This window comes from Oncorhynchus keta, chromosome 14 (genome assembly GCF_023373465.1).
Source record: "Oncorhynchus keta strain PuntledgeMale-10-30-2019 chromosome 14, Oket_V2, whole genome shotgun sequence".
Classification (NCBI taxonomy): Eukaryota; Metazoa; Chordata; class Actinopteri; order Salmoniformes; family Salmonidae; genus Oncorhynchus; species Oncorhynchus keta.
In genome coordinates this window covers 57,520,365-57,534,589 of record NC_068434.1, presented here as the reverse complement: position 1 = coordinate 57,534,589, position 14,225 = coordinate 57,520,365, and the positions used below count along the sequence as shown (strand labels likewise).

The 14,225-nt window shown below is 42.8% G+C and overlaps 1 protein-coding gene across 14 annotated transcripts in view; it reads right to left on the bottom strand.

Moving 5' to 3' along the window:
* The window catches only part of LOC118393661 (MAP kinase-activating death domain protein), an 85,242-nt gene that overhangs the window by 28,161 nt on the left and 42,856 nt on the right, over positions 1 to 14,225 (bottom strand). For 6 of the 14 annotated variants that reach the window (XM_052461968.1, XM_052461960.1, XM_052461969.1 and 3 more), the window contains 12 exons: positions 13,932 to 14,090; positions 13,243 to 13,347; positions 12,664 to 12,881; positions 12,186 to 12,439; positions 11,798 to 11,937; positions 11,337 to 11,450; positions 8,768 to 8,827; positions 6,795 to 6,909; positions 5,321 to 5,507; positions 5,053 to 5,203; positions 3,042 to 3,251; positions 1,485 to 1,541 (listed from right to left, as the gene is read on the bottom strand). In XM_052461968.1, the coding sequence (XP_052317928.1) occupies positions 1,485 to 1,541; positions 3,042 to 3,251; positions 5,053 to 5,203; positions 5,321 to 5,507; positions 6,795 to 6,909; positions 8,768 to 8,827; positions 11,337 to 11,450; positions 11,798 to 11,937; positions 12,186 to 12,439; positions 12,664 to 12,881; positions 13,243 to 13,347; positions 13,932 to 14,090 (1,770 nt within the window). Of the gene's footprint in view, positions 1 to 1,484; positions 1,542 to 3,041; positions 3,252 to 5,052; positions 5,204 to 5,320; positions 5,508 to 6,794; positions 6,910 to 8,767; positions 8,828 to 11,336; positions 11,451 to 11,797; positions 11,938 to 12,185; positions 12,440 to 12,663; positions 12,882 to 13,242; positions 13,348 to 13,930; positions 14,091 to 14,225 lie in introns of all 14 variants that reach the window. The other 8 variants (XM_052461959.1, XM_052461963.1, XM_052461966.1 and 5 more) reach the window with 6 other exon arrangements.

Here is a 14,225-nt window from a genome sequence, read left to right as displayed (position 1 = left end):
AATGTGGATTTAGCGTTCGTCTTCCGATCTGACTGACGATACTTTTCACACGATTCTCCATGTGAAATTGGTGCACACTCGGTTTTCAAATTACGGTCAGAGGTGTAAGGTACTCTCTGCCAGCAAATGCTATTGGTGTGTGTCTGACCTCGAACACCACAACTTTGGGATTGACCGGAAATACTGGCACTAAAATAGGGACACTTCCATTCAGCCGGAGGATCTTGTCTTTCTTTTTTTGTTGTGGAATTCAATGAACAACAGCAACAACAGCTATGTTGTTTTTTTATATTCCGGAAGCATTAAAAAAATATCAATAAAATAAATAAGTAACAATAGCTCATGTTCAGTAGGTCAAAACAGAAGTAAATAGCCCAAAACAGAGAGATACTATCTCATTTGTTTTCGGTTGCAAAACATTGGTACGTGTGCCCTAATGAACATGATTCAGTGGTCAGCTTTCAAAGGACCAAGCATGTGACTATTTAGAGGCAAGTGGAGAGTGCAAAATTAGTAGGAATATTGATTGAAGTAGATCAAACTGTAATTGACAAAGGCAGATACCAATATAAAAGAGGTCAAAGTTGACATACAGACTCAGGCAGTTAGGCATGCAGACAAATTGAGGGACAGTCAAAATAGGGGACCATTTTCTGCACAAGTTTGCTTTTAGACAAGCATTGAACAACAGCGCTGTTGTTAATATATCAGTCAGTTGTTGCAGAAGCACCTTGTTATGACTCACATAATGCAACTCTAGGAACATTTTACTACAATGAAACAAATGCTGGCCTGCAATCTGTACATTTCGAAGAGTCCAGGATATCAAACCTTGACATTGGAAGAAAGTACAGTCAATTATAATAGTTCAATGCACATGTAACCATGACTTCTGTGATACATTTGGTCATGCAGCCAACAAACCTGCAAGCAATGTTTGTACTCTATTGTGTATTCATTCATGGCTCAGTTATCAGATTTTCCAGAAAAGGACATTTGCTAAATGAAATGCCACAACTGTCTTAACCTTGATAGAACCTCAAGAGCCCAGGAAAAACAGGGAACGATTGGGTATGTGTCTGACAGACTACGTTTCCAATGACTTCTTCACAACTCAGGAAATAGGAATGGAACAAGTTGTTGGCAAACGTATGACAGAGTATATCTATGGAGAGTAAGAGACTCACTATGTTCTGAATCCTGATTTGAGATATGCAAGCGTGACTCAGTTATTCCACCGATAAAGACTTGATTCACCCAAAATGTACACAAAAAAAAAACATTACGAACACACCTCAAATCAAGATTATAGACCTAGTCCTAGAATCATTATCCATGTCAACATGATCACTTATATTAACTATTGAAATAATTTGTGACTAATAAACATAAGTTGGGGAAAGGTGGAGAGAAGGGCGTGGAAATGTTAAGAGCTGGCAGTTATGCAATACCCCAGTCTGTTTTGTGTGTGAAAAATATCTTACTCTGTTGTTTTTCCATAGCTTTTTGCTTATCCTTTTCATGGTGCCTGCTCCACAATTCTACCCAAGATGCATTGCAAGCAAGGAGAGAAAGACAGAGAGAGTGTCAGAGAGCTGGTTGAGTAGGCAGGTATGGAGGATGAGCATTAGATAAACCATAACATAAAACAAAATTAGGCATTTAAAAAATTCTGTTATTTTAACAATAGAGGATGTTTTGTAATGTCTGAGAGTAGTCACATTTCAGCTTGGCAATATGGAACACTATGACATAATTATATGTATGCAGAGTTTGATCCATTGCCAGTTGAGGTGTAACATTACAACACACCCAACACTCCTGGACCATGGTCCTGGAGAACCACACAAGGTGGAATACTGGGGTTCCTTTAAAATGTTCTGTGACCGAGGCGCTAAGTTATTGGCTAGCAGTGTGTGGCTCTCCAGAACCAGGGTGACAGAGGCAGCAGGGCTTTGTGAAGGGCATGGGATGGGGGTGGAGTGGCCAGCCAGCTAGCCAGCAGGTTGAATGGAGCTGTTGCAGAAGCAGGGGTGCAAGTCTCAAAAAGACATTCCGTAGAATTGAAGCTGCATCTTCCCAAAGAGAAAAAAGGGGCTGGTGAAGTGAGCTTAGGTTGGGAGATTGAGGGAGTTGGGTGAATCTGTCCCCTGTATACAGACCCAAAGTAACATTTGAGGTAGACAGGTGGTCGAAAGGAGAAGCATTGCGGTGCTCCTTTTCCACGATGTTCAGTGTTAATTAGCCCTATCCCTAAGCTAAACTCCAACCGTGGCTTGCTAACGGTGAGCATGAAATTTGTCTCTACCTTGGGCCTGTTTACTGGGGAGTGACGCTCCACCCTCCATGCTAGAGCTGAGAGAGCTGCTACTTGTAAAGAGGGCTTTAAGGAAACCTGCAGTAAAGGCAGAGACAGGTCTTCAGACTCCTTAGCACAGTACTGCAGATTTGGAGTTTCGAGAAGACAACGGAAAACGAAGACATGCAGTCAAGGTGCTAGAAGGCAAACAAAGGAGGACTCCACGAGAGGTGGCAGCAAACAGGGGCACTCAACATTCAGAGAAGGGTGGGGAGGGACACAACACATCCAGGCCGTGGGTGGTGGGCTCAATGCAATATTTCACACACGCCTACACCGCTCAAGGCTGTTCCAATCTCGCACACATTGCAACATATTATCCAAGGCCAGATTTGGAATTCAAATGTGGTTATTTGTCAAATTGAATTAGAGTTGCATGATGTGCAAATATGCAACCTGTGTCCAAATATTATGGCAAACCAGCATACCGTATTTACGTTCTAAATATATTTCAGAGTTTTACAGCTTTAAATGCTGACCATTGGGCGCACATCACTGGTGTGGGTCAAAGTGAATGGAATATCATAAGGAGCTATTTTTCTAAGGAAGGGGACAACATGCCCCTTGTTGCCTGGTTGGAGAGAGGTGGGTCAAGGGGTAGGGCAGGGTTTAGACTGGTGAGCAGGGGGGCATGGGGTGCTCTCAGAGTGCATGCAAGGGGGGATGGGGTGGGTTTACACACCAATGGAGGCAATAAAATTCTCCTCGTTCAGACTCCGGGTGTCAAAGTGGCGGGTGCCTTTGCCCCCGGAGGTGGGGTGCGGCAGTTGGAGACGGGGAACCGGAAGGAGCCCTGGGGGCTTGGTGCCCTCCATGCGGGGAGACGGGCTCCCCTTGCTGCCCGGGCTGCTTGCAGAGTCACTGGGGCTCCGCTTGCGCTTCTCTGGGTCTACTGGGGCCACCAAGAAGGAAAAAGGGAGAAGAATAGGGAAGAAGGGGAAGAGATAGTAATGAGAGAAGAAAAAGTATAGAGTTGCAGTGGGAGGTTTGAAGGTTAGAATAGACAGTTGTTTGTAGGGGTGTGAACGTTTAAACGCTAAAATGAAAAATCCCAAACCGAAAAAAAAAAAACGTATTTTGCTGTTCTCCCCCCCCTCCCCACATAATTAAAATAGCAGTGCAGTGATCACAAAACATATTATTTTCCGTGTTATAGCCTAACTAGAAAAGTTGTGTAATTTAATTTAAATATAACTTTAGTCTACATTGTTGAATTTGCGAGGCATGCAAAACAGATTACCAAGACATATAGATGGGTTAGCTGACACGAAAACGATGTGCATACGTCCGTGAGTTGTGACAAGAAACTGCCATGTGGGGAATTGTAAGTAACTCATTTCAGCTAGTTCTTGTTCCGAGGTATTTTGACCGATTTCATGTCAATGCAAATATGGCAAAAAAAATGCACTAGCTAGCTAATCGTCAACTGCAAAGATGTATTTGAGAGACAACAAGTGCTCATTGTGCAAATGTATTTATGTTTTCAATAAACATTGGATACTATAGTTTACAAGTCAACAATCTAAGCCAACCCAGTCTGTTTTTCCCCATAGTTGCACACATTTGTTTGTCTGCCTGCCCCCTCCTCGCTCTCCATCACGCTGGCTCGCCTGTAACTATTTGGACTAATGATTACACACGCCTTTGCTCTTTCTATTCGCTAGTGATGCGAGTGTGTTCAGTCTTCGGTCTGTTGCTGGTAGAATATCCTAGCTTATTTATTGTTGATAGGCCCTGCTTTACTGAAGTTGTGAGACTTTGTAAGCCAAGAAATACAGCTTTTGATTGCCGATAGCACTAGACCCATCTGCCTGGTGACCGACCTGCCTATACTGTGCCCCTCCCCTCTCTCTCCATCCCTTGCTAGCTATCTATGAAAGATGCAAAGGTTTGTGTTCTCGGAAGTACGGCAACTAATCAGTTACTTCCATTCCAAAAATACTGAATCTTAGGAGTCTAAGAAATGTGACTCGACATGCATGGTGTCGAGGAATCAATTATTTTGGATTCGACTCCACCACTACGCCATCGTCGTTAACAGTTGGAAAAAAGGCAGAGAAAGGCAAGAAACAGCAGCAAAGTCCTGTATTGCAATAATTTAAGAAGTTAGATGAGGAAGGAAATGTAAACTTTGCAAGGTGGGAGGTACAGTAATGGTGGAAGAGGTGCAATGCTTAAACATCTGAAAGGGACGCACTGAGACCCAACGCGTTGCTGGCAGCAGCAAAGCTGCACTGCGAATTTGAGTGGAATTTTATTAAATGTTATCGTTTGTCATATCCCTAGTTGTTTTGTCTTCTGCGCTCATGACCCAAATTTGTTCGGTGAATGCTTAAACAAAGTGCAAAAGTCACCTAAAAATGAGGCATGCGTTGGCAGTACTGACTCAGAGAGATTAAACCAGAACTCACTGCTGTAAAAACATATTGCTTACTTTTCAAATGAGTTGCTAGAAGAAATTCTCCAGATTGTACTCCTTTTCCTATCCAATACTTACGTTGCCTTTAAATAAGTGGAGTATATGAAACGCTGATAAGCACTTTCAAACAAGAATCAAGCATCAGTACCTTTCATTTTTTCAGAGGAAATAGTTAAGTCATAGTTTTGGGATGGGGCATGACATGCTGACTGAATGTGTCCTTTGAGAGAAAATTTTGACACTTTCAGTTGAGTATAGGTTTTCTGAACGTTACCTTTGGTTTGGTAGTGGGTGCGTGCTATTTCCAGTAGAACAAAGACGCTGGCCATGCCTCCAAGCCCGGCATTGGTGTATGAGTGTTCCAGACTAGACACGCTGCACTTCAGTATGTCTAACATGCCCTTGTACACCTTCCTGCTAATCTCCTGAAGAGTAGAACACACACACAGTTTAAATGTAAGGTATTATTTAATTAAAATTGTCTTTCTTCCCCTCTCTTGCCCCATTCCTTTCTCCCCACCCAGGGGGGTGGAGCCACTCACCACATCACGGATGACCTCTTGCCTGACATCCTCCTCTGACTGGACGGCCCGGTTCAGCTTGCTCAGCACGAAGACGCGTAGCTGCTCGTTCTCCAGCAGGCGGCGCACCTTCTTCATGTTGAGCCAGCCCACGCCTTGGCCCTCCAACACGCTCTGCACCACCTCCTTCAGGAACTGCTGGTTCTCACTGGGACACACACAGCTCTGGTTCAGTCACTCCGTTCACACTCCCCCTTTTTGTACGTCACCATTGGCTCTTAACTCTTGAAACTAGGGGGCACTATTTTTATTTTTAGAAAAATAATGTTCCCAATGTAAACCGCCTATTTCTCAGGACCAGATGCTCGAATATGCATATAATTGACAGTTTAGGATAGAAAACACTTTAAAGTTTCCAAAACTGTAAAAATATTGTCTGTGAGTATAACAGAACTGATATTGCAGGCGAAACCCTGAGGAAAATCCAATCAGGAAGTGCCTCTTATTTTGAAACCGTTGTGTTCCTATGCACCCCTATTGGCCATTGAAAGGGATATCAACCAGATTCATTTTTCTACGTATTCCCTAAGGTGTCTACAGCATTTTGACCTAGTTTTGCGCGTTTATGTTGAAGAATGAGCGTAAACGACTACATTGCGTCAGTGGCCAGCTGAGGGCTCTCAGAGTGATTCTTGCGTAAAAGACAGAGGTAGTCATTTTTCCTCTCGCTCCGACTGAAAAGCCAATTGTCCCGGTTGATATATTATCGAATAGATATTTGAAAAACACCTTGAGGATTGATTATAAAAAGCGTTTGCCATGTTTCTGTCGATATTATGGACATAATTTGGAATTCTTTTCGGCGTTGTCATGACCGCGATTTCCGGTGGATTTCTCAAGATAACGTGACCAACAAACGGAGGTATTTTGGGTATAAAAATTATCTTTACGGAACAAAAGGAACATTTGCTGTCTAACTGGTAGTTTCGTCAGTGAAAACATCCGAAGCTCATCAAAGGTAAACTTCCTGCTGCTGGACATAATGCTATGCTAGGCTATCGATAAACTTACACAAACGTTTGTCTTGCTTTGGCTGTACAGCATAATTTCAAAATCTGAGATGACAGGATGATTAACAAAAGGCTAAGCTGTGTTTAACTATATTTCACTTGTGATTTCATGAATATGAATATTTTCTAGTAATATGTTTTAGCCGTTGCGCTATGCTAATTAGTGTAGTTGATGACAATTCTCCCGGATCCGGGATGGGTAGTTCCAAGAGTTAAGTTAGACAACCCTTCTCCTAAAGGGGATTGACAGATTACCTATCCAGGTCTGTAATTTGACATATGACAACCAGCTTTTGTCTTTGATGGCCAACATTATACCATGACGACTTTATGCCATGAAGGTGGTAAACTAATTTAAATAAATGTCAGTCAGCATTAGTCAGTCAGCAATGTCCTGGTAGTACAGTCTCATAGTGGTCTGTTACCTGGTATTGTTGGCACGACCCTGGGGAGAGGGGGACTCTCTCTTGACCGTGGGACTGTGCTTAATGACCGACGACTTCTGGTCAACGAGGGCTCTGGGGGGACCGCGGGCGCCTCCTGCAGGAGCCATATAGAACAGTGAGGTATCTAGTAAATACCATGGAAAGCACAAAGCCATAACAAACGACAAGTCAGAGACATACATAGAGAAATACTAGCTGACTTGATACAGGATGAGCTTATACACTTCACTACAAAGCCCCCAAATCACACTACAATGTACTAATTAGATAACCACATCAAAGACTAATAGACGAAGAAGATGGGACACATCCTGCATATATGAAAGGACACACACATTTTCAGGGGCAGGGACACTAGCTAATGACTAGCTGAGCTACAGGTTTCATATTCAGACACTAAAAGGTGAGGAGGGACAGATCAAGGGGGAGTCAAAATGGCGCTGTGTTTGGGCATCACACATTAGCAGATGTCAGATTGGAGCGGAATCTGCATGGCAACAAGACCGACAAGTTGTGTCATGCAGAAAAATAACTAAAAATAAAGATGGGTCGATAATCACACACAGGGCTAACGGGAAGATACATATTGTAGTGTTCACACTGTTAGTCACCCTGTACAGTTAGACAGACACACACTGACATGAACGCACAGTGCCATGTTATACAAAGGTATGGTGGATCACTTGCAGAGATTGGGCCTGTGAACAATATTATTATCAAACTGATTATAATATTGTTGCGCCTACATAGCTTACCCACTAGGCAGACCTCAGTTCAACGTCTGTTTTTGGTTTACATTTGGTTGAGTTGTCACATTTTGATTCCCTTACGTTGATGACTTTTTGCAAATCCAATCAGTGTTCCACGTTGATTCAACATCACACTTTTTTTGTATGACTTGGAAACAATGTTTTCGCCCAGGGAGGGGGGTCACCTGTTTGACACTGAACATTTAGGCTAAAGGTAATGCCTTGAAAGTGAGGATACAAATAAAAAACACCCACCAAAAATGTATTGGTTCCTTGTCATAAACAGACGTCATCTGTTACCGGTATATCCGATTTTGTCATGGCATTACTTATGCATTATTGTAGGCTTTATGACCGCATGTTACCAAAGACCTCACCTGACAATGATGACATTTTGCCCCACATTTTCCGAAGTATCGTCCATAAGTTGTACAACATGAATCACAGGACTTCAAATAATTCCATTCCATTTGATCACTGTGGTACTTGTACAGATGCTCATTAACCACAAAGCCAGCTAAGTGTCCAATGACAACTCCAATCAAAACCAGTGACTATGAGTTCAGGAAGTAAGACAGAACAGCACTCTTGGTGCTGCGAAACTGTACCGCTTAATTCAATTAAACACTGATTAAAACTAACTCACAGCATTGGAAGAATGATGTCATGCCTTACCTACAGGGTGGCAGTTTTGATTGGCTAAGGCCTGCCTCCACTGGCAAGGTGATGGGAGGTCTAGGTGTGTATGTGAGAGACCAAAGAGGTGGCCAAACATGCAAATAAAACTTATTGTTTGGCTTGGAGAATAATGGGAAAGCTGATGTTGACCAACTCGAATCAACATCTTGTCAGGTCCCATACAATACTGTGGAATGCAGACTTAGATTGGCACAAAAAAAATGAATGGCATCATCTTCGCAATTGTTAATATGGGATGCACAGCTTCTAACAAGCTAAGATTGTGAGGGCCCAACCCAAACTAATACAAAGACGTGTAGATGGGTTAGTGATTGGGGCAACAGTCACTGTGGATGGTGAAGGACAACAGAACAGACTCGATGATGTATGACGATGAATGATCTCTCGATGGTGCATGTCAGGTGACAGAGGATTGAGGGGGTGAGTGAGGTGGATGCTGGGAGACGTAGTTGACTGGCTAGGAGAAGCATGCAGCCCACACAGTTTTTAAAGGGCGGAACCCACCTTCTCCGCTCCCCGGGCCGGCCTCTGTAATTATCTCCATTAGAGAATTTAGTCCAAATACTGGACACAAAACCCAGAATTAGTGCAGAGAAGTGGAAAGAGGGACAGAGAGGGACACCGGACCGGACCAGTCTGAACATCAACCCACAACACACATGCACCGCAACACACTGACAGAGTACACAAAGAAAGCAGGAAAGAGAGAGGGAGAAATAGAAAGTGCGAGGGAGACAGACCAAGAAAGGGGGCAGCACATTTTTAACAAATAAATCAATTAAATGCGTGACATAACCTAAAAAGGTTATAGCCATTAAATTTCATGACCAATCAGATTTAGGTTACTTCTGTTAGGATCCCGACATATTTAGGGGTGGGAGAAAGCATTTGCCAATTTTAAGGGTCTATGTCCAGAGGAGTGCGAGTTTATGGGCTCTCTGACCATAGAGAACTCAGACGGAGAACACACAAGAATGATGGAGAGCCACTGAACAGGCCAGCAAGCAAGGCAACAGACTGCAAGGAGATCATGTCAGTTTAATTTCAATTCCAGTCCATTTGGGTAATCAATTGTACTTCAATGGATGAAATGAAAAATCCTCATCGAAAGCGATGGGTAATTTGCCTTTCAGGAACTGAATTCATCTTCAAATATTGAGTGGACTTGAAATCAAACTTGACCCCAACCCTGCTGGGAAACCAAGAAAAAAACACCAAATTCCAGTGAAAATGCCACATAAAGGGGATAATATGTATGCAAATTAAGAGATCTGTCATCTATAAATGTGTGCATCATCGCGCATCAGACTCCCACCAAACAGAGAGGAATAACAAGGAAACAGAGGGAAGGATATGGATATACATGAATGAAAATACAGGTATATCTCCTAGTATGCAACCTGAGTAATATGGACTCCGGTAGGTAGGATCGAATAAGGGTCAAAGCTGGAGCTAGTTGTAGGGCAAAACAAACTACCACACCAGACAATAACATACCCGGACTGTCTGGACCAGGGCTACTAGTCGGGCTGTCATCTGAACAGTCAATTCAAAACAAATCACCATCAAAGGAAAAAAGAAACAAACGTTCGTTTGCCATGGCAGCTGTCACACACAGTGTGGGGCTATTGAGTTTAACACATGCATTTCTTATTTTCTCTCACAAATGTTCTCATAACAAAATCAGGCAACCATGTGGGATTGGGAACATAGAAAACGGGGTACTTGAGAGAAAATTCTAACTTTTGTCAGGTCCTCAATATCCACCTAATGCCATACATCAACATGGCAGTCCAGAGGGGGGACAAATACAAATTTAGAATGAAGGTTTTCATTCTAAAAAATATATATATATATATATAATAAAAATAAAGATTTCTACAAACCTTCCTCAATGTCGACCTCTACGTCAAAATTAAAATATTCTATATTTTTGTAAAATAAAAATTAAAGCATTAGAGGGGAAAAGGCAAATGGAAAGAAGGTAAAAATCTACAATATAAAGTTGCATAAATGCCATACTGTGTAGCCTAAACTGGCTTGCCAGACATTTCAGCATGAGCACTGAATGCTTACTTGACATACTGTCAATACTACTCCTGGCTAACCTACTTAGTGCAAACAAAGCAGCAGCTTCTGAAGAAGAAATTAACAAAGTTCAACATGTCAGTCAGAGTTACACATTATGGTCATCTCTACTCTCCTTCCTTCTCCACACCATTGAAAGTAGGGCCTAAACGTCAAGAGAACATCTTACTTTTAAAATAAAATAAATGCTGTTAACTCATAACCAAATAATGTTAACTCATCCCATACTTGTATTTGTGGCCAAAGCATAAATTGGAGAAAAAAAAACACTTCGTTTTTCAAAAATGCTTGCCATTTCCTCATAGAATATGACATCATGTTGGCTCATAGGCTGAGCTGGCCAATCAGCGGTTTTTAAATGACTAAGTATATGCTGACACCATTCTGTTGTTGGGGTATGCCCACATAATTCAAACACAGAAAAGCTACTTTTGAACATACTTAAATAGAAAATTGGAATTAAAAATATTTCCTCATATTGTAATTAATTATAGGTCATATTTCAAAGAAAGAAATCTGGAAACACTGGACAGTTACTTTAAATGATTAAGATGACTTCACATGGGAATAGCTTATGCTCAATGTGTCTTGTCACGATACGGTGTATACAGTATTGTAGAAATGTGCACTCTGGTGATATTTGCACTCCAAATATTAGTATTTTTAATGCCCATGACAAAACGAAAACATTTATACTTTGTAACCACTGCAAGAGGTGTATGACAATCATTTGAACTTTGAAAGGGCATGGTTTTAGTAGACAGCCTGCCTCTACTGCCTTCAACTGACAAACCTGACCGCAATCTGCTGTAGGGCACAACAATTGTACAGAAAACAGATAAGAGGGGAACACAGCCACAGAGAGTGAAATTGAGAAGGAGATGAGATGGATAAAAGGTCAAAAAAAAGGGAAAAAAAGAAGGGTGAGTGAAGATAACATGAAAGGTGGACAAAACAGGGAAAAGGGCTCCATTTAGTAATGTACCTTTGAGATTGGGGAAGGGCCCAGCCCCAGCGGTCTTCTCCCTCAGCCCCCCCTTATTGGGTACAGACAGGTTGGAGAGGCTGAAGCTGGTGCCGTGGTTCTTGTACAGATTACCTGTAGTGATGGAGAGAGAGTCGCTGATGACCGATGAAGTCTCACAAAGAAACCAACATTGAACCATGTCTCACGATCCTATAGTATACCCATGATGACTTGCAGCCTAACGTCAAGTTCCATTTCAATCCCTACCTAGATAATATTGTACATTTCTGGTTGTAAACTGTACATTTCTGGTTGTCTTCCTGGTTGAGAAGACCAGCAACCAGTATTACCCCCTGAGTAACCCTTACACATTTCCCCCTTCAGTGTTTTGGAGGACAAAGTGTATCTGTCACCAATCCACCCCTTTCAGGTCTGTGATTATCATACAACTAAAATAGGCCCTGGTTGAGGAGACTCACTAGCAAAGGACATGAGGCCCCCAAAGCCATCGCTGCTGTTGTTGGAGATGGTGGAATTTGGAGAACTGTTGCGGGAGTCGCCCTCTCCGTCTGACTCTCCGGGCAGCTTTAGGCTGCTGGGCCTCAGGAGGCGTTGGGCTCTGTGGAGCAGAACATGTGTTAGAGGTCCGGAGGGAGTGTCACGTTTTGTTAGCGTAGTTTTTCGACTGCTACACCAGAGGCATATCATAGATGCAGAATTCAGAAGCTGAGAGATTTAATTAGGTGTGTATGTTTAAGAGATGTATACATCACTGTTTTTTTTATTTTAACTATGGTTTTCAGAATGTGTGGCTTATGATGCTTGTTTGTGTGTACAGTGTTATGGCGTAGGTGTGTTGTAACATACTTGTTGCCGTTGAGGTTCTGGTTGAACCGGGGCGTGTACGTCTCCTCTTGGTCTTCTGCCTCAGGGTCCTCCTCAGCAGGGAAGCCATACTGAGGCTCAAAGTAGGGGTTGTCATACTCTCCCTTCTTATTGGCTGGTCCCACAGGGGCAGCGTCTGGAGGAGGTCTGGAGAAGGTCGGAACGCCCAATCCCGGGACAGGGTTCTGTAGAGCTGCACTGGCCAACGCCTCCATTTCCACTGGTTCTGCCTGCTCCTGGACACAATGAACATCAAATGGTTACTAATGGTTGATACTAAATACACTTAAATTGCCACTTTATAAAGGAAGGAAAACAACTCAAGCAAAGATATAATTATTGTGTTCTCATGGTCAAGAGTTATGAACAAATTCAAACGTCACTCGCCAAAAATGTCAGTTGTTAAAAACAGTGTTAACTGCATAATTTTATTCTGGTGTAAATTGAGCGGTTCACTGACATTGTTGACTCCCTGGATGATTGTGCTGGGGCTGGAGCTGGCGGTTGTGCTGGAGCTCGAGCGGAGGGCTTGTCCATCAGAAGGTTCAGGAGGTCCATCGCCCCCCTCGGGCAGTGCCTTCTCTTGAGGGAGGGGACCCTCTCCCTTGAACTCCTGGAAGTCCTGGAACTCCACTTCGCTGGCATCTCCCAGTGCAGCGTGGGTAGGGGGATCCAGGTCTACGACACCAGAAGACAGATATTAGTTGCTATTGATGGCCAAAGGGTCACAAAATAAAATGTTTAGCTAGTGACTATGTGAAAGGAATTGGTCATTTTAGGTTGCCATTTTTCAAGATGAAAACAACTGTCAGTTATTATAATAAGGGGGAATTGACCGTTTTTTTTTGTTTTTGTCATAACAGTAAGTATGTGTAAGCTGGGTGGTTCTTGGGCTGCAATTACACAGGCAGATCAATTCTGATCTTTTGTTCATGAATTTCACTGATTCAGATCAGCTCTTCTGCCAATAATTAGGCAAAATATTAGAATTTGGTTTCCTGTGTAAATGCAGCCTTGGTGAAATAGCACAGAAACTTACTTGGCGCGTCCCCTTGGATGTCACATTTGATCATTTCGTTCACCAAATCTCCAAGTGACGAGTAGGAAGAGCTGGAGTCGTCGTAGCCAGCCTCGCTGTCGCTGCCACAGAAACAAAACAGAGTGGCATTACCCTGGACGCCATCTTGGTGACACCTTACACATCTACAGAAGGCTAACCAAAAAACACTAGCGAAACCTTTATCTCAGATACAAATGAACCTCAACTGATATTATACATCATGTCTAGCAAGACTAGCAAGATAACTATTGAGGCAACTAGAGAATCTACCAGTTAATGTTTAGAGTTCGCAATCTAGTGGCTAATGTGTTGTCTATCAACATTCTATAGCCTGCCATGCTGCTGCATTGTCTCTGTCGGCCGCACTTGCACACGCACACGCACACACACACACACACACACACACACACACACACACACACACACACACACACAGAGAGAACTCACAGATCAGACACAGGAAAGGACTTCCCTTCAGATCTAGTTTTTATATGCTAAATGGCTCATTAACATGCTTTCCACATTGCAAAATTGCTTTTAGACCTTTGGCAGTACCTGGCACAGAAGCAATCTTTCATTTAACATTTTGTCAATTATGTTATCACAGTAGTAATCAAAGAATCGTGACGCCTTCCAAACGTGGAGGGGGTCAGTGTTTTTTTTTTACCTGTCGTCTGTGGGGTCCGAGTCATTAGCCTCATCCTCTAGGGGTCCGCTCATGGCCTCGGCCAGCTGGGAGCTGCCGTCGTACACGCGGTAGAACACCGGCTGCAGCTGGTGGGCGTACCACTTGCCCTTGTCTCCGATCAAAGATGGATCATACACGTCTGCAGAACACAGAGGTACGCTCAGAAACACTACGAAACCTTCAAACTTCCTGTATTGCTCAGAGAAATATACCAGAGTGCACAAAACATTAGGAACACCTGTTCTTTCCATGACAGACTGACCAGTTGAATCCA